Raw genomic sequence first — 26,168 nt, forward strand, 5'->3', positions numbered from 1 at the left:
TAGTAACTTTGTATAATCAGCTTAAGTCACTGCTTAATGGACAGATTCACTATTCTGTGCTCATATAAGCTTTCATAATTCTGGAATAAACTTCTCTTTATTCTTCCTGTAGCCTGATCAGGATTCCCTTATATTAGCAACTTAATTTTCACTTCAAACATATGCATCTTTTATTACTCACCCTCTTTTCATTATGGGATGATAAAGCTTGTTCCTTCAAAACTGATATTTCCTTTTGATTCATCATGCTTTGCTAAAAATATTCCTGTAAATATGTTTCTGATGAACGCTTGAACTATGTCCAACAGGATAGCAGGTTCGGAAGCTCTGATACCACTGTAATGTCCCCAGTTCCTTCGGTTAGAAACTAAGGACATTATTCTTAAAACTTTGATAGTATTCATTATTTTCAGAGTTTTCCTATCCTTTTTTTTTTGATATCTTCTGATGCCTTTCCCTTTTGAATTTATTCTTCTTATATATAAAGTCCAAATTATGTTCAAAAGACATGACCGATCAGGAGTAATTATTAATATTAGTTTAATAATTGTTTAACTATAATTATATTTATAATTTAAATTATATTTTATAATTATTAATAGCTATAATCATATTTTATTTGTTTATTATATCATTTAGTTCTTTTTATAATTATAATGAGTTTATTATTGTTATCATAGGATCTTATTAATTATTACTTGTTTATCTCAGTATATTATATTATTTAATTATTATTACTATAATAATTCAATCACTATAGTTACAATTATAATTATTACTATTTAATAATATATTATTATTTTTTTTATTTAATCTTATATTATTTTATTTAATCTTTCCAAGATATTTTCATTATTTAAATCTTTTTTATATTGATTATGTTACTAATCTCTTTATTATATTTATAAAATAATAATATATTATTATTTATTCTATTATTAATTTACTTTAATTTTATAATTAAATCTTAAAAATATAGGGACATGACAACTCTAGAGACCAATAACTTTGAGGATACTCCTTTCGACAGTGCGTCAGAGGAGGTTTGTAGGAGAGTCTAGCTAGCGCCATCATGTGTCTAGTCAGCTGAGAGTTAGTGAGCAAGACATTGCTATTGCTTGCCAGCATTTTGATGCTGCTCGTCAGTTGCTAGTAGTTTATGGATGGGGTTCTCCTACTAGTGATGAGCAAGGAGGCAGTTATCTTTCCTTGACGGAGATCCACTCTTTATGGGAGGCTATCCAGATTCTGAGACAGAATTATATGCAAGTTGTAGCCGACAGAGATTATCTTATGGAGTGGGGGAGTACAACATATGATGCATTATTGGCCAAGGAAGATGAGACAAGTGAGCTTACTCGGCAACTCAAGATGAATTCTGAGATTCTTGAGAGTACACAGTTGGCTTTTGAGGAGTCACAGTTTCATTTGCTTGAGGTGACCATGGAGTTAGAGTGATTGCAGTCTTTTGCCAGATTCTGTACAGTCATAGGTTGTGGTGTCTGGTGATCCGATGATGTCCATGGTCGAGATTGTCAGAGACAGTGGAGATGGGGATGCGTCCATCCTTGATACTGGCATTGGCGTATCGGGTTCATTCCACTAGAGTCAAGTTCAGTGTAATTGGGTGTTGCAACAGATTGTTGTGGTATGCCTAACATGGTGATGGCCTCTACTACTGATGGCATGGAGACTAGGGATGTTGTGTCAGAGATCATGTGTAATGTTGGTGAGCCGGCAGTTGGCATGGTTCCTACTAGTGACGCTACTCCCTTGGTGATGTCTTCGGAGGTAGTAGTCAGTTCCAACTTGGTTAGTGATCGGTTGCAGTTAGTTTCATCTGGATTGCAGTCTGAGCCACTGATTGAGATTGGCGCATTCTATCGGCATTACACTGTGAGGTATGCTCATCAATTTACCCTTGATGACCATGTTGATGAGATGATGATACAGAGGTGTACTTTGGTTCCTAGTGCTTGTCATTAGTTATGGGACGATTTGACGCCACAGGATGAGAGTTGTGATGGGCATGACATGGCGATAGGTTCTGCAGTTGACAGCTTGATAGTACATGACTTAGAGCAGGAGTTTGGGAGTGATGCTTCAGTGGTTGTTATTGATTCTACTCCTTTGGCTATGTCATCTCCTGACTTAGCTGGTGATCAGTTGCAGTGGGTTGTATCACTTGTGCATGGCGAGCTGTCGACTGAGGTTGGTTCTTTTAATCAGCATTATACTGCGAGGTATGTTCATCAATTTGCATTTGATCCATGTGTTGAGGAGTTGATGTCAAGCAGACTTGGTTTGGGTTCTATTTCTTGCTGTTTATCTTGTGATGTCCACTCACCATCAGCGGTGCATGGGAGTTATGGTTATGAGACAATGGCTGGTGATTTGCAGAGTTGTGCTGATTGCAGTAGGTGTACAGTGTGTGGATTCTCCGTACTTGGTATAGTTTCATTCGGGAGTGTCCACCATTGTGACAGAGTTGGATTATACATCCCGCATAGGCCAGTGGGATGTGTCAATGGTATTTACTGTGTTGGCAATTTGGGATGTCCACTCTACGTGGGTTCTAATATTTTGGGAGTTTGTGTCTCGTGGGTTCCTGACTATGGCAGTAGTGAATTTGAAGTTCAGTTGAGCAGTGATTCACGCTTCATTCATGGATTCTTCTTGGTTATATTGCAGGAGCCTGCGTTGATTGATAGCGGTATAGTACATGAATATATTTGGGATCCAAGTGGGTTGATTGGTTTATTGTTCAATCATTGCTTGGGGACAAGCAATTTCTGGAAGGGCGGACTATCATGTCCCCATTTTGGCTGACATCATTTAGCGTGCCGGATCAGTCTATCACAGGCTCTCATAGACTGGTGGTGATGTGGAGAGTCGACAAGCGACTATTTGGCAGTATTTTGTCCTTACGGTTGATTAGTGATCTGGGCCTACATTTTTTATAAAGTAAAGTTACTTTATTTGGGCCCACTTTTATAATTTGATGTTGAGAGCACTTTTTATTATAAAGTAATATTTTTATAAAAGTGCACTTTATTTCATAAGAATATTTGGATGCTTCTAGAATGTTTAATTGACTTCTAGAAGAAGCTACTGAAAAGCGAATAAATAGACCCTATGGGTCTTGCATTTGATCATCCAATTGTTTATCTCTTATCTTGACATCAGATTGTGATTCAGTCACATAGTCTATTGTGGAACCAAGTTGGTCTTCAGATAGTCAGTTGATCTTTGGGAACGGAATCTCCCTTGGATTCGCATAACTGAGGGGGTGAGATATCCTCTGAAGGGTTGCTCTTTGGAAGTAACATTCAGTTGCTTCAGGTTGTGCTAAATTAGAAGAATTTCCGGTGGTTTGCTCTCAGCCCGAAGTTCTCAGAATTTCATCATTTTTGCGAGGGGCATCATCATTTTTTGCAAAGAGAAGAGGTCAATTCTTTTCAAGGGTTACTCAGCGAGTATTGGTGTTTATTATGGAAGAGTCTCTTGCAGGGATTGGAAGCACAGTTTTGCATTTTCGAACTGGCATATAAAGACAGTATTTGGACTTCGGAACTCACTGTTTGTGCAGAGTTTTGACTAATCACTAGGGCGCTGTTTTCCCCTCAGGCCTGGTGCTTCTTTCCTTGGCATTTTCACCACAGTTAAGGCAGGGAATTAATAAAAAAAAAAATCACAGCCACAGGGAGCTGCATTTCAGACTGTCATAACAGTCATTGATCATCTAAAATTCCAGCTATACAGTTCACAGATTTCCCAGGACATTAGATGCTACAGTTTGAAAGGGATTTAGCAATCATTTCGGTAATTTGGAGTTCAATATTCCCAGGATGTAACCCAGGCCTGTACGATCTAGTTTGGCAACTATCATCATCCAACATCCAGGCATTTCGAAGGCATTTCCAGGTTCTTGGTTTTTTTTTAAAGCTATTTGCATTTGCATTGCAATAGATAGTGAAAGGATGAAGTGATAGTTTAATACTTGATGCTTAACCTTGTGATTGAATGCAAAAGGGTATGATTTCAGTCTGTATCTTTATGCTGAAACAATTAGCCAGTGTAATGATTCAAGTGATTGAAAGGAAGGATTTAAGTAATACATTTTTCAGTATTTGGTATTAGTGCAATCTCTTTGAATTGTTTCCAGCTATCTTTACTTGGCTAGACAAGTGTTTGTTAAATTGCCTTGGTTCAGCTTAGTACAATTTTGCATTTATTTTATCAGCTAGTTGTGTGGATTTGTTGCACAACGACATCATATGTTCAGCGTTTAACTTTCAACAGTAGTAAGCCAAGTGTTTGACGAAATTCTCAGCTCAGCATTAGAGGTTTTTAGTGGCCTATTGGTTGGGGTCATTACAATTGATTATTTTGTTTGTTGTCTTTGTGATGTTTCCTGAGGTTGGTTCATGTGCCCTTGCTGCAGTATAAGGGTTTGAAGCTGATCATTCTTCCACAGCTGAGGTATTGTGGATTTCTGAGATTTTGTTTTGTCTTCCTACTGTTCTTACAGTTGCTGGAAGGCATTAATTATTATTATCTTGATATCTGGCTAAGGATTTTGGAGTTTTGAAAATTATTCAGAGATTGATTTGCAAATTGTTGCTGAAGTAAGACAATTTGCCACCTCTTCTTTCTGTTTCTATTGTATTTCTTGTTGATGGGAGACATCTCTTGCTGGAGTTCAATTACATTACCACCTGCACATTGAAGGGCTTCGATCTGCATATAGGAAAATACTGAATTCTGGGTGCTGGCTATATCAGATTACTAGACATCTGCATTTCTGGTTATTTGGAGTAACTGCATCATAATTTGAATGCGGGTAAGCAGTGCTCTTTGGACGCCCAAATTGCCTTGTTATTTGGCAAAGCTTCCCTTGCATATTTGCTCTGAAACAGGCACTTTAATCTCTGCTTATGTGTGACAATGGACCTGCAATAAAACAGTGCATGGTGGTGTGACTGTGAAATGCCATTAGTCTCTGAAAATTGGTGTAGTTTATCAAAGACTAAGGGGTATGGAGACCCTATCGGTCTGAGGATTAGGCCATTCTTTTCCATTCTGTGGTGTGCATCTCTGGGTGGTATTTTAATTCCTAACGTGGGTCTGATATATTGTCCAGTTGGGTAATCATTTCGCATATATTTCAACCAATTTTGGCACTTCATCTGTTGTTACCAAGGGTGCCAGGTATCTCTGTTGTGGCATGTGTTTGCTGCATCATAAGATGTCATTTCCCTTTGTGCTTGAGTGTCTATTCTTACTGCTGCTGAGCGTATATATTTGGAGTTATGTTTCTGCAACTTCTGAGGCAGCGTTGAGTGGGAATGGTTCTGCACTAAGTTACCGATTCGGATGCGGATTCCGGAAGCTGATACGGGATGCGGGGATTTTATTTTATTTTGGATGGAAATGCGGGAGGAAACGTGTATATATATATATATATATATATATGCAAAGAAATGCAAGAAATATACAAAAACAAATAATTTGATAATATGACTATGAATCTATGATACTTAACCCGTTATCAAAATTCAAGATATTTCAAAATTCATATGATATATCAATATCAATATGTGCTTGTCCAACATTAGCGTGTAGTCTTAAACAATAAGTTCAAATAGGTCATCTTCAAGATTCCAACAAAATAAAAACATAGTTAATGATTGAAGTCTAAAGATTCAATCAATCAGAGTCTGGCTCTGAATCATAGGGATTTGCAAGAAAATCCACATTCTCATCATCATTTCCAACTGCTGAAAGATCATTTGAACCATTATGCTAGATGCACCACGTGCCACGCTATCATCATCACCGTCTCCAACTGTAATAAGATCATAAAGTGTTGCATCCAAATCTGCACACTCAGGGGCTACATTCCAAAGCATTGTTGCCCCTTCCTTGTAATGATCATTCTTACGTGACAAAATACGCAAGTTGGTGTGGACAAAGACCAAGTCCTCAGCTTTCTTGGAGCCCAACCGGTTGTGCTTCATTGAATGGATAAACGAGTATGTACTCCAATTCCTTTCAGTAGTAGAAGAACTAGCAACCTAGATAGTTGTCACAAAACATACAAATGAAAAGCAAATAAATTTTAAAGAATGTGTGAAACACTAAATTCTAGAACGCAAGTGTAAACATAAAAGTTTAAAACAAATTTACAAAACAAAATAAAAAACTTACTTGTGATAGGACCTTGATTGCAAGAGGTCGAAGATGCTTGAAAGGTTGACCATACATGTACCACCATGTGATAGCTCCCATTCTATTTTGGTCCTTTAGTGCAAATGGAGAATACCTTAACCTCGAAGCAAACAACCCAAATTCTTCCCTCACCTTTTCATGCATTTCTTCTAGTGGGAAGAGTCTTGTAAGAGCTTTGTGGCACCCCTCAGCAACCTCCTCATCCGCAAATGGTGCAACTCTACCCTGCATACCAACTACCTCCTCACTATATTACCTAGGAGATAAGGCATATGCAAGGAGGTGCAATAGGGTAGTCATCTTATTCCAGCGATGGTTGATAATTGCTTGCACTTGTTTGTATAAGGCTTCACATTGTGTGAGGTCACTCTCATGAGCTTGTATAGAATGTTTTACCTTCTCAACCATGTTGTCCATGCCATCATACACATCCCCCAAGCAAGGTGTATCTATATTAGCAAAATGGGGCATAGTCATGATGGGCTCAAAGAAATCCAATACATATGCCACATAAGCCCACCAACTCTCAGTCAAGATCAAATTCCTGATCCTTTGTGCTCTTTCTGAATTTGAGATCTTCCATACACCCCATTGATTACCAATGACCATTTGACTTAATGCATCTTTTACCTTACGGAGTCGTTTCATAACAATTGTATGAGATGCAAAACGTGTCTCAACAACCTAAGCAAGTTAACAATATGTCAATTGACAATATAATTATAAATTTTAATTTTTAACTAAATTACAAAACCATGAAACTTAGTAATTTAAAAAAATTAATTTACCTTCAGCAACTCCAATTTGGAGTATTTTCTAAAAATGGATTGTGACATGTGGTGGTTAGTCACAAACATCTATATGTCTTCCCCCTCTTCATATATTTTCTTCAGCCACTCTACTTCAGTGCCAATCCTCTGCATGATCAAGTTAAGGGAGTGAACAGTGCATGGGGTCCAAAAAAATATGCTCATACCAACTCTCAACTAAAGCACCCACACCCCTACAATTTTTGGCATTGTCTGTGACCACCTATACCACATTCTCGCTACCCACCATATCGATGGCCTCGATGAGAATTCTAGAAATGAATTCAAAATCTTTCACTTGCCCCTCACAATCAATAGCCTTCAAAAACATTGTCCCTTTGGGGAAAATTGCAATCACATTAATCAGTGGCCGGTTTCTTGTATCCTTCCAACCATCTGACACAATAGTTAGACCTGAAGTTTTTCAAGATTTTTGATTGGTTGAAGGTCTTTCTCTATATGTGCCTTCTCTTGTTGCAATAGAGTCGTATGCACCTTTTCATACCCCGGGCTTGTGTAGTCAGCTGATGATTCTTTGATTGCTGCCACCATTTCCTTCCAATATGGCGATTTCATCAAGTTGAAAGGAAGCCCATTTGCATAGAGGCAACGTGCAATAGCTTCATCAACGTGGTCTCTTGCCTCCAATTTAAATGCAGTGTGCAATGGGCCTCTTTTGTAGGTTGAAATTCCCACTTCTTCGTCATTCTCTCCTAGCACAAGTACTTCCAAGAATGGGTGTTGGGAGGATGCAATTGGTTCAGTGGGTGCATGCAGCTTGCTCTTTGAGGAAGGACCTTGATAGTAGCATTTTTTTGATCTATTGATCAATGCATCAGCAGTTTCTTGTTCTCTTACAAATGAAAGTATTTCTACACTAGTCATCCCAGTACCATTTTTGCCTTTGCACATTCCAAATCCTTTGCCAACAGGGCCCGTAAAATGAAGCTTCACTCGGCAATATAAGCTATTAAAAGGTTTTCCTTTGTTACTTTGACAATAATTTCATTTCCAAAAGTATGATCCACCTCCTGAAACCTGCGATATCCATGTTGTTTGTCTCCACAAAGTAGAACCAATATCAATTTTGAAATTATCAGTCCCTTCCCCTCCTTGGCCCCCCACTGAACTTTGACTAGCACTACCACCGGCATCCATTCTTGCCTAGTTTTTTGCAACCTATTCTATTAGAAAATCATAATAAATTAATTTTAATTAGGTCCTAACAACTATGAACATCATGCATACAAGTGGAAAGAAGTGAGAAAAAACTACTAAAATAGATACCCAAAGTTGCTTCTACATATCTTTCAATTTTTATTTTTTGAAAAAATACTTTAAAAAAATCATCAAAAACTCTAAAAGATTCATCAAAATACTCAAGAATGGGATTGATCACTTACCTTGAATGGTTTAAACTTCTTTGAGAAAGCTATATCTCCCTCTTCAATCGATCCTCTTTGAAAGTGTTGAACTTGGCTTCACAATGACAATGAAAACTAGAGACCAAATGAGAAGTGGCTATAGGTGCAAACAAAGTTCCAAAATGAGTTGTGAACGTTTCAATATTCACCTTTAGGGTCGTTTTAGGGTTTCATAGCCAAAAAAAAAAACATAAAAAAGTAATTACAACACATGTTTAATTGGCAACTTAGGTGATAGCAAATGTTTTTAATTGGTTTTTTTGGCTTTAGCCTACGGATGCTCCCAGCTGCATCTGGAAGCCCTAGGGATGCTGGCTAGAAGCTAGCTGCAGGCTCCTGAATGCGTCTGGAAGCTAAGACTCAGCTTCCAAACACATCCAGGAGCCTGCGGCTCTCAGCTTTCAGATGCATCCTGGAGCCTACGGCTGGCTTCTGGCTAGCATTGGCAGGGCTTTTGGACGCATCCCGCATCCGTCTGCCTCCAATGCGGAAGCCTCTGCCTCTCAGGACGAATCTGTATCTTAGGTTTTGCAAACTGGGCATCATCTCTGAGATTAATAGGCTCCATCATTTATTTGTAAGTTTGATGAATTGTTGCAACAAATTATGCAAATGAATAAACTTGGAATTTGTTGTGAGCCACTTATTATTTCAAAATTAAATGTGTGGATTTATATGGCAAAATTATATATCAGAGGTGATGTTTATTTTAGCATTCATCCATCTACCCATTATATCTAGTGTATGCATCTATCCATCTAGAATTCATATGCTTTGAAGATTAAGGGTGTTAGCCAAGTGTTCGACAACATGCCAAATTACTGATTAATGAAGGAAATTAATGTGGTTTAACTATAACCAAGTCGGGGTTATTACACAATTTTTGAAGTACTTGTTTGCCATCATTGATTGCCCCACTTTCTCTATTTGTGTGCAGTTTGTGCTAACCATTTCTCCATTTGGGAAATTGCTTTGAATATAAGTCTCCATGTGTGCATAGTTTTTCATTCATAGATCCAACCCATTCACAAGTTGAGTCCTCCATGCTTTGAGCTAACTCGGGTCTACGGGTATTTAATGCTACTTTGCCCTAGTTTTTTCGAGGTTCTAAAATCAAATCAATTAGCTTTCCAGATTCACTAATCTCTCATGCTGACAATGAGCTTCTGATGGTAGGGTCTATCAGGAATCTAGCTCTCCAAGTTTGCCTAGTCAAAGACATTCTTCTCCTCATGCGACACCTGCAGATTAGTATCAAATTGCCTATTTTAGTAGACATATGTAAGTGGCCACTCTTACATTCAAGACAAAAGTGATCATCTTCTTCTGAATTTGCAGCCTTGAAACATTTAAATGTAGAGTTTGAATATTCTCTGTAGTTACTATAGAGATTGTAAAAATGATATAAATGTTGCTTATCATTTTCATATTTAACAAAAGCATTTCACTTCTTATTGCTGGTAAAGTAGAAGTAATGCAAATCTATAAAGCACTATCTTGTTGAAGAAATCATGACTATGTGAGTAGACCATTGATCTTAACATTACTAGAAATTGAAACCATTGGTGAACATTACACCAAAGTACGGGGCACCTCTGTACACAGAAAACCTCTTAAGGCAACATGATGTACCCTGAGCCAATTGAATGGGTGCAATACAATATTCTCAATGACCAAGACAGAATGGGCTGCTTCTATCTTAAATTGCTTTCATTCCTTACGCCTTGCTCTGATACCATATTGTATAATTTGCAAAGCAATCATGTACCTTGATTTCCATTATATGTTAGATTTAACAAAATTGAAGGAGATAACTATGCATACATTGCTTGAACAAATAACAAATAGTAGCCTAAATAACAAGTCAAGAACGAACAATAACAAATAAAACAATCAAACAAACTAACAAACTATTTACATGGGATGATTGACGAAACATCCACCAATGTGTACGTGGCCAATCTTCTCCATTAAAGAAAATTCAATTATTTTGTTCCTAGAAATGACCTTCAATCACAACCTTCATTCGGAGCTACTAGATGGAATATGGAGGTGCAATAGGAAGAAAATAATGCTTGTCCACACTTCTGGTATTAAAACAACATTCCTTCAATGTGGCAAGGAGTCAATAATTAAAGAGTTTTGTGACAATATTGATAGTGCAAAGAAAGGGTTCAAGGCCCCTGATCCAAGAGATTCAAGCGGAAGACTTTAGAAGATGCCATTGTAGATGTAAAAGAAATTGTTGAAGCTGAAAAGAAGCAACGCAAAAAATATGTATGCTCAATTCTTTCAGACGGCCAGATAGATGGAAGAAACCACAACCTTATCAATTCTATAGTAATTTTTTTTCTTATGTCAATTGATGCCGCCAACATAGTAAAGAATGCAGCAAATTTGAGCTTGATGTTGGAGGAGGTTGCTTTACAGGTGGGCATAGAAGATTTGTTCAAGTTGTTACGGACAATGCAGCGACATATGTGGCAGCTGGAAGGTTGCATCAATAGAGGCATCTGCCACTCTTTTGGATCCCTTATGCAACTCATTAGCATGATCTTATTTTGGAGGACATGGACAAAGGCAATTGTAGAAGCGGCAAGATATATATAGACACACACAATACATATATGTGTATATTAATGTCTGGATATATGTATCTGTATACACATACATATATATACATATCTGTGTGTGTTTGTATTATAAATATGCGTGTTCTTCAATTGCTAAGAGAGCACAACAAGGGAAAAGAACTTGTATGATTAGGAGCTAGAAGATTTGCAACAAATTTCCTAATGTTGTAAATCATTACTAGTTTAATGATTCACTTAAATCATATGTTTGTGAGGTAACCATTGGTAAACTCAACCTACTCAAAAAAGGCTGATGGAGAAAAGATCATAAAACTAAGCTTTGATAATGAGCTTGCAACTAGAGCATTGGAGATTGTCAAGGTAACTTGAACACTTTAATTTTCAAAATTAGCATTAGAGATTGTCACGGTAATTTCAACGTTTTAATTATCACATTGAATTTTTCATTTCAATTAATTAGAATTATTTTGTTTCATTAGTACTATAAAAATTGTTTCTATTAGCTACTATGGTTTTTGTTGCACCAAATGACCAACCTATTAATGCCCGATACAACCATAGACTTATAGAAGACATAGGAAGCTATTAAACCATGTCATGAATCCAGGGAAGGACACTGGCTCACTGCCAACAATCCTCCTCCAAGCATTACTCATTACAGCCTGCAAGAATTTGAACCTGTGACCAAGCTCTGATACCACTTGTTAACTCCTAGGATTGCCATTACACCAAAATATTGACCTATCAATGCCTAATGCAACCACTAGACTTATAGAAGACATAGGAGGCTGTAAACCATGTTGTGAATCCAGGGAGGGATGTTGGTTCACTGCCAACAGTTTCTACTTTGTATTTTGTAGGTGGCTGAGCCATTGGTGAGGGTTTTGCACTTGGTGATGGTGAGAAAAATGTGATGGGATATATTTATCAGGCAATGGGTATGGTCAAAGAGGCCATCCAACACTATTACAAGGGGGAAGCAAATATTTTCCACTATTTGGGACATCATTGATCAGAGGCAGAATAATCAACTCGACCAAAGCATTCATGTAATGGGACACTTTCTCAACCCTAAGTTCTACTTCTCTAGTGGCTTTAAAAATGTCAATGGAGGGCCTATTCACATGCATTAAGAGGATGACAATTATAAGTGCAACAAGTGACATCATTCTTTTAGAGTTGTAGAATTGGAAGGCATCATAGATGCAATTGTTTTCTTCCAAAATATGTATATTAGGAAGAGAGACTCAAACACCAAGCAAGAAAATTGAAGCCCCATTTCATGCATGTTATGAATTAAAATTATTAATTTTGTATTGTTTATTTGTGCAAAAATTCAAATTAATTATTTGTAGGTTCTTGGTGGGAGATTTTGGTAGAAATACCCCAAATCTGCAAAGGCTATCTCTTTGAATTTTGTCTCAGCCTTGTACTTCTTGTAGCAATATCCCTTTGAGTTTTCTTAATGTCATTCACAAGTTGACACAAAAATACCTTGATGACCTTGTTTTGTGCAATATAACATTTGGCTTTGCAGAAAAATGTGCAGGATCAACTTGACGAACACATTAATTTGGATAGCACTGATCCCTATAGTGATTGGACCATGGAGGATGATGAGACCTTATTTACAAAGGATGAGATTACCAATTTGAGAGGAAAGCTACGGAGGAATTGGCTCACACAAAATCAGGGGAGATTGGATTGGATGACATAAATACAGTGGAGTCATTGCCACCTATCAGCATGGTGGTGCAACAAGCACAATCTTCTATCCAAGTAGGCATCTAAATTTGAATGTGAGGGCCACGCCCTCTACCTCCCATTATTTGTCTAGGGTGGGGAAGAGGAAGATATACAAACTTTTAATTTCTAAGTTGCCTAGATAGAAAATTTATGACGATGACTTTCAAATATAATCATCATAGATTGATAATAGTTATTAGTTATTAGCTAGATGTTGTGTACAGTTTCACTACTCGACTTTGTACAATGGTGCCATTTTGTAATACATGTGTATTGAAAAATCAAATTTCTTTTAAAACTCTTCCTCATGGTTTTATAGACTCATTTGATACATTCTGTAATCAAATTTTGCAAAAAGAGTGTTTTTATAAGAAATTTTAGTACTTTTTAAGTTGTTGAATTTTTGCTGAGTTGAAAAATTTGGGCTTGCCAAGTAATCTCTAAAGGAGAGTATGCATGTAATTTGTAAAACAAACTATGTTTGCAATGCAGGGTCACATGGACCTTGGGCCATAGGTACCTTGGAAAAGGTTTGATAAATTAGATTGAGGTGACTTATAACAAGGAACAAACTATAGATCCAACAAATTTAGGAAATGATCATGATCAACAGTTGGAGCTCAAGGATAATGGTACCAATGGAAGCACAGTTGCTTCTCTTTTTGGTGCACCAAAGTATAATCTCCTCGATTCCAAGGATTTTTGTGTGGATGGTTAAATACTTCTTGATGGTGGTGTTACTCACAAATCTACTGATGAGATATTTTAATATATCAAAGATAAAAAGAAACATTCATCCATATGATCAATGACTTCCTTTGGAAGCACAAAACCAAATAAATTTCGTACTTAGCGAATAAGCACTTTGATTTACATTTCTAGTTGGAAATCAATGACTGAATGGTTAATCTTTGTAAGCTTTTAATCTAAACAAATGTTATTCCCCAAATAAAAATCATATGGAAATCTTAAAGAAATAAATTATAATCAAGGAGAAGCTAAATGCATTTAGTTATGTATTATATACTTACCAATTATCCATGTAATTGTAAAATCAAAACGATTTTGACCTTCACGCCAGTAAGCATCAAAACCATAAGAAAAGATTTTAAGCAGCATCTCAACCACATACAGCCAACCTGGAATTACATCACAATATTATCATACACATCACTAGGAAAAAAATTACAAGGACCTTACACACGTTCGGACATTCTCTAGTACAATCTTCAGACACATCCCACAAATTAAATAGTACACTGAAAAGAAATCTGCTCAACATGATGTAGCATACTTAATAATGTAGGTGTACATTCTATCCCTTAAACTGAACTCTAATAATTACTCAATTCTATTCACTTCTTGGAGCTCTACATTATCCTACATATACTTAACAACCATAATTTTCACCCAACTAAAAGTTAATCTATGTTATAGTCATTTATGCACACTCAATAATTTTGGTCAGTAAGAGAGTATTTGATGTTTCAAGTTTCATCTTGTCTGCATTTGATTGCGTATCTTACATTAGATAGTAGGAAGACGTCATTGTTTTTTTTAGAATTAGATTGTTTCATTTGTTATATTTAAAAAATCTAACTTGTTAGGCAAGTTGTTGCCACTCTTGTGCTCATACCAAGACTAAAAGATAAGTGGAAGTTACTTTCATTTATATAAAACTTCCAAAGAAACCTTAAATAATGTTTATACCTATATATTTTATCCATATGTTAGTGTCTACGGTAGTTTTAGATCTTAAAGAGCTTCCACATACAATCTTTTAGAATGGTTTCATGAACCTCACGTGTTACTTCGATTTGTTCTCAAAATAGACAAACTAAAACGATAACAACACCATCACAAGTATCAAGGCGATATATTCAAACACTTATAAGAATTATTCTTAGTAGAGTCCTTAGGTATTGATGATTGATGGGATGCCAACAGAAACAAAAGAAACTCCAATAATACCTTGTTTAATGAAATCAAAAGAAATATTAAGTTAAGAAATTGAATGATGCATTTCAAAGGTCCAACAAACAATTTTGTCTGAACAATGTTAACAGTCATTAACATCATTCTCATCAAAAAGTAAAGGAAAGAAACACAGAATAGTAAAAGCATCAATTATCAACTTAAACAAAAGGAATATTTATCAATAAAGCTTACCGAAGCAAATCTCTATTGTTTGCCAAATATACTGATCAGCATCATTCTGAATATCCAGCTGCAACAATAAAACATGCCAACTACCAGATTCAATTAAAAATAATAATGCAAAAATATTTTAGCATCGCACTTACAATGACATGCATCTCAGCATTAGAAAATTAAATTCAAAAAGCCAAAAACATGTAAACTAACATTAATTATTTAAGAGACCAAGGTCTGCTACCAGGAAGCTGAAGGTGAAGACAGAGGAACAGATTAAGCAGGATGTCAAAGTTGTTGCTGAGAAAATTAAAGAAAAGGAGGAGGAGATGGTGCTGGTTTGTTTGTCCGGTCTATGGATTTTTGGCTTTAATCGTATTAATAGCAGTTTGGTTTGCTGCTGGTTGTTGTCTCTGTCTTTTGGCTGGTTGTTTGTTTATGCTAGTTGTCTGAAGGTGCTGGTTGTTGTTCCAGCACTATCCTTTATGTTAAACTTCAACTTTTATTTTGTAATGACTTTTGGGGTTTTGGGTCCCCTATAAAAAAGCTGTTTTAACCCTTAATCAAAAACATTAATTATTTACATTAACTATTCTAGAAAAGGTTTTGCCATGTTGTTCAATAACACTGATACATTAAAAGCAATATTTGTTAATTTTTAATAGCCCTTTGACACTTTCCATGAGAAACACAAAATTAAAGTTAAAGTAAATGCTTTATGTCGGCTCTCTTTCAGATGTCCCATCACTGACAATGCCTCATTGCTCTCTTAGTAGAACTGTCATGATTCCTACATCCTATTTTAGCTAGTGCAAACAATCTAGATGGTATCAGCTCACTTTAGAAAGTGTTCTTCAGAATTACAGCCTTTAAAGGGATGTCTATTTCTTAAGGTATAATTTTCTAATTTCCGACGCAGTAGCCCCTGTTTCTATTTTTCAGATGACAGTCATCGTCACTACATAAAAAAGAAGGATCCAAAAGGAATCCTGTAGAACAAGCAACCAAAACTCATTAGTGAAAACAAAGGTCCTTATGGTCCCTCTCCATCTCCAATCTACGAAATTGACTATATACTCTTTCATATTATGAATAATTTTAAGAACCTACTACAGTTTGTCATGGTCGAAGACATCCCAATAATTGGCACTCTAGTTGTAATCCATTTTGGAGGACCATTTAGAAAGACAGTCTACCACAATATTCCACTTTCTTGGAGTACACAAAGAAGATAGAGAACAAAAATTTGTAGCCAAATGGAGAATTTGCTTCATAACCACAATGATCTCCTAGAAGTTCCTTTTATTAATCAAAGAGACAAGAATCATGGAGATACTTTCACAAATAATATTTCTCTATCCCTTTTCAAAGGCTATTCCCATAGCATGTAGAATTGCCAAGCTTCCATGTAATAATTTGTGTGAACATCAAAAAAGTAGATAAGATAAGATAATAATATTAATGTCCAACGAAAGACCACAAAGGGTCTATGGGATTGAGAGTTTACAAAAAGAAGGAAACAATAGTAGGAGCACCAAACGGTGACCAAGAAATGCAAAGCAAGCATCAAGAAACAAAATGAGGAGAAGAGAGGCATAGAGAAGGGCCAACACAAAGAATAGGCATTCTTCATTGGTGAAAAAAATCAGTCACAAAAGGATAAGAACCCTAATCTGTCTCTATGAGCTCCTAGAGGATTGTCGTTGACAAAAGAAACTATTGTGGGGTTTGACAGACTTGGAATTACTGGTAGAACTAGACGGCCTTTCTACACCCCATAAAGGAGATAAGGGTGAGAAAAAGGCAGTAATAAGCTAATCAGAAGTATGACAATAAGGAAGAAGTGCCTATAAAGTACTATTGCGGAGCAGGGTGGCCTCCTGAAGATAAAGCACGAGACACTGCTAATCACTGTAACTGAAAAAAGCTAAAAGAGACAAATAGTTTACAGAAAATAAAGTGAGCCTCCGTCTCAACCTCTGCTAAAGCATACAACTTACAGATCCAGTCATGATGGTCGGTCTGAGCTCGAAGACGGTGACAACCAACCCTAAAGGACCCTAGAGAGATATGTAGAGCATGACACCACTGTCAAGAAAGATAACTAGGAAGAACAATAATCCCATCACAGATGTCCATAAAGTGTTCAACATAGAAGGCCATCCTCGAACGTAAACCCCCAGGAAGGCTAGCCTAGGCGGTGACAATGTATTGTCTGTAGATATCCAGTCTGACATGCTCATTTAACTCCTGCCGTGAGGGTAGGAGATGAGCAGGGGCATTCAGTGAGAATTGATAAGGAGGAAGGAGGTAAATATCAATCCCAATTGAACTTAACAGAGAGGATGCCTACGCATACCAGCAACGAGCTTGAGAACTAGTATCAAAACCCACAGTAGCAACAGAAGAGCAATATGCTAGGTAAGAGTATCTATCTCGTTCTCCAATCAAATTTGCAAAACCATGAAGGCGATGAAGGAACCAAATCAAATCAAATATGGCCGCAAGACTGAAGGGATGAGCATCGAACTCAACAAGAATGATGTTGTGAGAAGTGAACCTGTGGCATCTAATGATACGTCGCGAAAGCAATATATGTACCCATTCGATCAAGGCCCAATCAGAAGCAAGGAGAGAAGGCCCCCAAACAAAGGAATCCAAGAGGTATAGCTTGGATGAGGTATCCTGAAAATGGTGTCTGACACATTGTTTCTCAAGCATAGCAAGAGAACCCATACCCTTACTAATTCTGGGTTGCATCATCGGTCACATACTAAAGCGTGGTCCAAATAACTTCACACCCAGATACATATAAGAAGAAGTAATCTCAATCTCCTGTCCCTAAAAGAAGAAGTGAAGATGAAAGGTCTTTAAGCAATTAAAGACCATCACCCAAGTCTTACCTAGTTAACCACTAGCTGTCGTTGATCATAAAAGGAAGCCAAACCATCAAGAAGCCTTTGCAAACTCTCTAGAGAAGAAGCAAGAATAACCACATCATCTGCAAAGAGAAGAATGGAGATCAAGACCTGGTATACATAGAAACCATCTCCTGGGAGCGAGGACTTCAAAAGGAAGTCCTCAAGTTCATCAATATACAAACCAAACAAAGTAGGGGAGAGAGGGTAGCCTTGTTTAAACTACGAATCGGAACTGAGAATCCCTCAGGAATCCTGAATCTACTCACCACAGTTTCGTATAATCTCATGATAGCAGTAAGTAACATCTTTGAAATCCCAATCCCACGTAGCCTCTAAAATAGAGCCATCCTCGGAAAAAAATGAAAAGCCTTGCGAAAATCAACAAAGCAACAATAAACTTTCACCGATCTGTATCTAGCCTCCTCAATAATAGCTCGTAACATGAAAATGTGATCCATAGTCTAATAGTTTGCTCGGAAACCAACCTACACTCTAGCTCTACAACCTCTCCTGTCAAACTCTCCAGATAACATAACATTTAGGGATGAAGCATTTAATTTGGCAAACGTGTGTTCAATCATAATGGTTCTATAATTACCAGGATCAGAGTAAGGACCGGTCTTGTGGATTAGATAAATTCGATGCCTTGACCAGGAGATCAGAAACCCAGTACAAACCACTCTATTATAGAGAGTAAAGAGATAAGGACCCAAAACTGAGGCACCAAACTTGAAGAGTTCAAACTGGAACCCCTTCTCGCCCGTCACTCTGCTACATCTCATGAATTTGATGGCTTTATAAATGTTAGAAGGGGTGAACAAGTAATAGTACGGAGGCAGATTGGGATGCATAGATGGCTATCGTAGAATGTTATAAAGAGTTGTGGTGTGAGAGGTTAAGGAGCAAAACACGAGGATGGAGGACGGAGGGGTACAACATGGAAAATGGGTGCACTAGAAGAGTTGGGGATTGCGGATAAGAGTGGAGCATAGAGATTTACATTGGAACGCGATAAAGGATCATTTCTTACAGCGAAGAAAACGGAGGTAAGAAGAACAAAGGTGAGCAAAAGCAGGGTAATGAGCCTCAAAAGTGGAACACACTGTACGATGAAAAGCTTTGCAGTCAACATCGAACCATTGGTTCATAGGGCATGTATTATGATGCTTCCTATAGAGGAAGAGCGAAGAGCGGTGAGATATAGAAAGGATGGCAAACTCCCAAATGGTCGTCACAAGCAAATCAAACATGGAGGAGGCCTCACAAGAATCAGTAAAGCATGCAGGATTAAGAAGCCTAGCAAGATGAGAGGAAAAGAGCTCACTGTCACCGTCAAGGAAATGGAAACAAGTAGGGGGACGGGTAGTGGGAGGAAAGAGGTGAGGAGACAGAAGAATAGGCGACGAGTGAGGAGAAATGTGAATACTGAGGAGAGCATGGTCCGCAAGAGGAAGGCATGAGATTTGGAAGCTACAGATGAAGGGGATGGAGGGAGAGGTGAGGGCATGTCAACAACACTAGCACCCCCACAATGAGGCCAACAAGTAAAGAGCTTAGAACCAGGAAAGCATGAGAGATCGTTCAAGATCACAAGTCCAAAGGACTTGCAAAGTTGCAGAAGATGGCGACCATAACAAGAAATAGGCCCAAGAGCATCATCATAAATAAGATGAAGTCCCAAAGTAGTTGGATCAATTTTTGTGTAGCAGATGGAATCAGAGCATCAGTGAAAAAGCTAAGTCTTGAGTTCTCTGATCCGTCCATTGAAATCACTGAGAATGATGATGTCACCCAAAGCAGCGAATTGAGAGACTCTCAGAAAGGTCGACATATGGGTCTCCGTGCTCAATACCACGAATAGCATAATGAGAAGAAACTGGCAGGAAATAGCAAACAACAATAAAAAAATCTTTTTGACAGTGACTCTTACGACCAATACGGACCCACATAAATCTGGCATACATATTAGAGTGAACAATAGAGGTACAACCGAAAATATAATCTCTAATCAAACAAGAAATGCCACCGGGCCCACGAACCCCACTAGAAGCACGGACCTCCTCTCTATAAACAGATAACCACTGATGTCCTATAAAGCCCAGAAGAGGACGCACGAGACTCTCATGGTTCTTGGTGATGACAAGTATATCAACAGACCCCACCGCATCATGGAAGAGACCGGATAATGACCATAAAGAACCATTACCATTCCAATAGTTAACAAGAAGAGAGAAAGTAGAGGCATCTCTCTTATCAGACTGCTGGCAAGACTGTCATTTGGTCTTGGGGGCCTGTCTCACTTCCCATCCACTTGGGAGGGGGGGGGGGGGGGTGAGGGCAATCCCAAAAAACAGCGTTGAGATTCCTAATAACTGCCCCTTTCCCAACCTGTCTAGCCTCCGCCACATTACCACGAGCATATTTCAGCTCTGCAACCTGAGCCTTCGTAAGATCTCCATCTAGAAAAATCTTAGAAGGGAGAGAGAATATCTTCCTGTTAGCTCCGAGAGCATAGAGCCTATTTGAAAAGTTGAGAAATCGAATGAAAAGCATGTCATTGTGGCCAATCCAACATTTGTCCAATATGATGTCAGAGAGACCAAGCTGATCACTAAGGAAAGAATGTCCAGTCGAGAGAGGATTGGAAGTGGGAGGGAGTCCATGAACTCGTAGGTTGAGCTCACAAGCACTTCTTACAAATTCATCCTCAATCTTCCCCTGAACAATCTTATATAGATTCGGTACCGGTGTATTAACAACTGAAGTGTTGCAAATAGAAGCACATGATTTCACTTGCTGTTTAGTTTCCGAGATCAAAGAGGAATGTTTTGCTGCCATTTTTTATTGTATCTAATCCCTCAAACTATTTGATAATGGATTCTAGATTCGATTTTAAACCTGCAGTTTCAAAAGTGAAAGTATCAGAGAAAAGTACTTGATCTAGGAGGTATTTGATCTTGTGGCATGTTTAAGTTATGTAATGGTCCCAGTCAGTGATAGTATTTGTTCTCTGAGCACCTAATTATTTGTTTCCAGCTTAGAAACCCGATCATAGAGCCTTTGGTAGGTTAGAGGTTGTGACTGTGATGACCCAGCATCACTAGTAGCAGTCATCCTCAAGCAGTGAGTAAAAGTCGGAGGTAAAACAAACAAAGGCCACAAGCAAAAAACCCTACGCAGCAACAGATAGGGAGGAGTCCAGAATGAATGAGTATCTCGCATGAGAGAGCTAGAGCAGACACGGGGAAGAAGAGTAACACGATTCACACTCAAACTTGCAGTGAGAGCTGCCTTTACACAGACAAGACACGAAACGTGTGAGAACAAATGCGCAAAAAATAGCTGCAAATGCGTGAACACAGATGTGTGAAACCCGAGCACAGATGACAATCACACCAGTTGTGTGAGCATAGATGCATGAGACCCAATAAATTAAGATAACTTCATTAGTGTTCAAAAAGTGACCACAAAACGGGTCAAAGAGACTGCCAGGAGTACAAGAAGAGACCAGCTCACAACAAGGACACCAAACTGTGTCCTAGAAAACTCATTGGACCCTTACTATCTTTACCATTACTACCAATTCCTAAAACACCAAGATTGCCTCTAGATAAGATAAGATAAGATAAGACAAGATAAGATAAGATAAATATATTAATGTTCAATAGAAGACCACAAAAAGGTCTATGAGACTAAAATATTATAGCAAGATATCTGACAACAACAAGACCACCAAACGGTGTCCGAGAAAAACAAGCAACAAAAACAAGAAGAAGAAGAAAGACACATAGAGTGACAACAACAAGGACTAGGAGAACTTTCTAGGCAAAAAGAAGTTTGCCACCAAAGGAGAAGACTACAGATGTATAGAGCCTCTAGTCAGCTTCTACGATCTTGTGGAAGACTATGTCCAAGCTCTGATAGATCAGGAGTGACCACAAGATCTGGTAGAACCAGATGACCTCTTCACACCACGTAAAGGAGATAAGGGAGTGAAAAAGGTAGTAATGAGCTGAGTAGATGAATGCCAGTGAGGAAGTAGTGACTATAATGTACTAACCCGAAGCAAGGTAGCTCCCTGAAGATAAAGTGCAAGACATCTCTAATCACAGTAGCTAAAGAAGTTTGAAAGAGAAGAACAATCCTGAACAAGCAGTAAAATCTCCCTCTAATCCCATAATAGATAGGGCAACGGAAAATAAAGTGAATCTTAGTCTCGACCTTCTGTAAAGTACACAACTTACAAATCCGCTCTCCATAACCAATATGATGGTCGGTCTGAGCCCGAAGACAATGAGAACCAACCTTGAAGAATCCTAGGGAGATACGTAGGGCATGAGACCGCCGCCAAGATAAGCAACTAGGACGAACAATAATCCCATCATAGATCTCCAAAAAAGTGCTCTGCATAAAAGGTCATCCTCGGAGGTAACTTGCCAAGCAGGCTAGTCAAGGTAGTGATGATATAGTGTCTGTAAATATCAAGTCTGATGTGTTCATTCAAATTTTGCCGAGAGGGGAGGAGGTGATTAGGGGAATTCAATGAGAACAGAGAAGAAGCTTGGGCATACCAGCAACGAGCTTGAGAACACAACAGATTTCGTAATATCAACAAAAGAACTATATGCCAAGTATGAATATCGTTCCACCAACTGAATCTGCAAAACCCCGTAGACGATGAAAAAAACAAACCGGATCAAATACAGCTGCAAGACTAAAGGGATGCGCGCCAAACTCAACAAGAATGATACTATGAGGAGTGAATCTGTGGCATCTAATGATGCACCGTAAGAGCAAAGTCTAAACCCATTCAATCAATGCCCAATCAAAACTAAGAAGAGACGGGCCCCAAACAAGGGAGTCCAAGAGGGATAGTTTGGATGAGATATCGTAAAAGTGGTGTCTAAAGCATTGTTTCTCAAGCATGGCAAGAGAACCCATACCCTTATTAACTCTTGACTACATCGCCAGTCTCATACTGAAGCGAGGCCCAGAGAACTTAACACCCAGATACATGTAACAGGAAGTGATCTCAATCTCTTGGCCCTAAAAAAAGAAGTGAAGATGAGAAGTCTTTAAGCAATTAAAAATCATAATCCGAGTCTTACCCAAGTTAACCACAAGCTGTCGCTAATCACAAAAGGAAGCCAAATTATCCAGCAGCCTCTGTAAACTCTCTAGGGAAGAACCAAGAAAAAGCACATCATCCATAAAAATAAGAATGGAGATTAGGACCTAGTGTAAGTAACAACCATCACCCAGGAGCGATGACTTCGAAATGAAGTCCTCAAGCTCATCAATATATACACCGAATAAAGTAGGAGAGAGAGGACAACCCTACTTGACCCTGATGGTGCTATGAATCAGATCAGAGAAACTCTCTGGGGTCCTGAATCTACCCACCACAGTCTCATAATAGCAGTAAGTAGCATCTTTAAAATCCCAATCTCCCGAAGCCTCTCAAAAAGAGCCATCCTGGGAACAGAATCAAAAGCCTTGCAGAAGTCTTTCTGGTTTCCCATCCTTCCAATTTGTATTGTAAGACATGTCCTGAAGTCTTACCCTGTCATTTCTATGGAATGATGGTCTTTCATTTCTATTTTGTTCGACCTTTATTTCCTTTAACATATCCATTATTTCCTATAGTTCATCCTTCTTAGGGTTTTTAGGATTGTATAATTTTGGATCATCCCTCTTATTGATTCTGCCTGCTATTTTCCTATCATTTTCAATTGTCATAGCAATTTTAAAAGCTTGTGGCAGTGAAGGTGGTCTTTGAGATCTTATCTCATAATGGGTTTTACTATCAAATGCACTTAAGTAGAAATCAATAAAAATGGAATCAACCGGTCTAGTCTCCCTCAGGATTCTGTTGAGAACTTTGTTGAATCTATTGTTAAATTCTAATACTGACTCGTTTGTATTCTTTTTAATACTTGTTAATTCATGTGATGTAAAGGATGTGTCATTGTGGTCACCAAATTGCTCAATGAACTGATCAGCAAAATCACACGATCCAGAAATGGATCGATCCGGCAAACTTCTATACCATTCTACAACATCCTCGGTTAATGGTTGTACAAAAAGTTTCATGAATACATCTTTGTGATCTTCCTCAAAATCTTCAATTACACTTTTTAGATTAATCACATGTCTCTCAGTAGATTCTATTTCGCTTCCTAAAAACTTTGGAATAGCACTCCTTAAGCCATTTGATATAGGATTTGGAAATCCTCTAATCCCATTGAAATCAAGTTGTCTATATCTTTCAATTGCCACAGGCTGCCTTATCACTTGATTTCTAATGCCTTGATTTTGCACCATATGACCTTGGATGTTTTGAATGTTATAATTTTGATTCAACCCATAGGGTTGTCTAATGTTTCCACTATTTTGCGGAATTCCTCTAGTATGTTGCCCATTATTCCATGCCCGTTGATTATTGTGGAAATGTTTGTTAAAATTATTATTTTGATTCTTATCTCTCTTGTTCTCATATAATGGATTAATATGACTAGTAGAAAACTGTCTCCAAATTCTTTCTATGAGGCGGATTGTACTTTGGTGGTGTATTCACTTCATTTTGTATTTGATTGGGCCTTTCTTCCCTCCATTTGTTTGATTTATCTTCATTATACGTTTTTCTAAATGGCGAGGCAATAAGATCTTTTGATATCCCGATTTTTTCAAGAATATCATCCGGCTGCATTTTTAGTGTTTTAGCCAATATTGCATTATTGTCATTTGTTGTTTCAGCCATCTTTTTTATTATCATATCCCATTGCATTATTTGTTCTTGTTCTTCGTCATCCTCAATATGAGTTATCTCGCATTCTGGCTCTTCATCTACCCTAGGAATGTGAAAAAATGGATTACAGTTTTCCTCATCCCTTTCAGGGCTGTTGTGACTTGATTCACCCATCTTAGAATGTTTGTTAGTCCTTTTTTGAAAGTTTCTATGTCCTATGTAAAACATTTTTGCCTTTTGATTTTTACTTTTCTTATTTCTTGGCTTTTTCTCAAAAGTTAATTGTTCAAGTCTTTTAGGACGGGGATTTACTGATCTTCTTCCCCACATACACTTCAAAAGTAAACAAATGCCCGCTCAATAAAATATATTAACGAAACACACTAGAGTTGCCACTTCTCTTAAGAAGAAAGAAAGAAATTTCTAGGTTCTTTGTCCAGCAGAGTTAATGCCAATAACTTGAGAAAGATTTTCTGAAAATAACAAAAGAACTTTAGTCTTAGTTGCTTTCAAATATTTACATGAAATGGAGACAACTTTAGATTAAGCAAAAATTAAGACTTTTGAACACAATTCGAAATCTCAAGAAGAACCTTGTGAAATTTTGCTCAAATGCTGATAATAAATTTAAATATTAGAATCTGAAAATTATAAAACAACAAATGAAAATATTGAAAGTAAATTTAATAACACGTTCACGATTTTGGTGAATGCTTAAAAGAAACAAAATCTGAGAACTCACCACAAAGTTGTGCTTAAATGAAACTCTAGACTAGTCTGATGGAGTAAGTATGCAAAGCTTACTTGCAACCTTTCCCCAGTAGAGTCGCCAATTTGTTGGTTATCAAAATTGTTAATTAGAAACCTACGAGTCTTGCTTGCTCGATGCTGGGTATCTAATCAATTTTGGCCAACTTGACAGGATCAATCGAATTGATTCAAATCCTCTGCATTTTTGGCTCCGCTAAACCAAGGCCTGATCACCCGAATCTTGGATAGCAAAACTTGGATCCAAGATGATTTACAACGGATTATAACACAAAAATAAATTCCTCAAGTGGCAAGTATTCAAGGAAACCTTCTAGATTATGATTAATAATTATTATTCTTCGAACTTTGATTACTTTATTAGAATTGTGTGTTGCTGAAAGAAAAAATTTAAAACAAATTATTAAGACAACTAAAATCAAACCCTTAAAGGAAAGAGGCTAAAGAATTGCCAGCATATGAATTGAGATTTGTGAGCAAATTCGCAATCAATGCCAAAGTTTAATTGGGTAATAGAGTCAAATATACATTTCTTACATACAACTTTATGATGCTGGTGATATTATATTTGAAATAATTCAATTATTACGATGCATTGAATTGTTACACTTTTGCGTATTTAGATTAGTCTATTATGCTTTAACCCTTATGTGGACACAATAGATACAAATAAAGAAAATGATTATATCTTGCAATATTTGTATTTATCAAATCTTAATAGCAATGAATAATTCAATTTACCTATCGAAATAATAAATTGTAAACAAATAAAAAAC

The 26,168-nt window shown here is 37.5% G+C and overlaps 1 protein-coding gene across 2 annotated transcripts in view; it reads right to left on the reverse strand.

Moving 5' to 3' along the window:
- The window catches only part of TPC1 (two-pore channel 1), a 288,494-nt gene that overhangs the window by 71,813 nt on the left and 190,513 nt on the right, over positions 1-26,168 (reverse strand). For both annotated transcript variants that reach the window (XM_089821751.1, XM_089821750.1), the window contains 2 exons: positions 14,974-15,031; positions 13,836-13,943 (listed from right to left, as the gene is read on the reverse strand). In XM_089821751.1, coding sequence (XP_089677877.1) covers positions 13,836-13,943; positions 14,974-15,031 — 166 coding nt within the window. The remainder of the gene's footprint in view (positions 1-13,835; positions 13,944-14,973; positions 15,032-26,168) is intronic.

This window comes from Cupressus sempervirens, chromosome 3 (genome assembly GCF_028749045.1).
Source record: "Cupressus sempervirens isolate cs-2001-9-10 chromosome 3, ASM2874904v1, whole genome shotgun sequence".
In the NCBI taxonomy this organism is placed as follows: domain Eukaryota; kingdom Viridiplantae; phylum Streptophyta; class Pinopsida; order Cupressales; family Cupressaceae; genus Cupressus; species Cupressus sempervirens.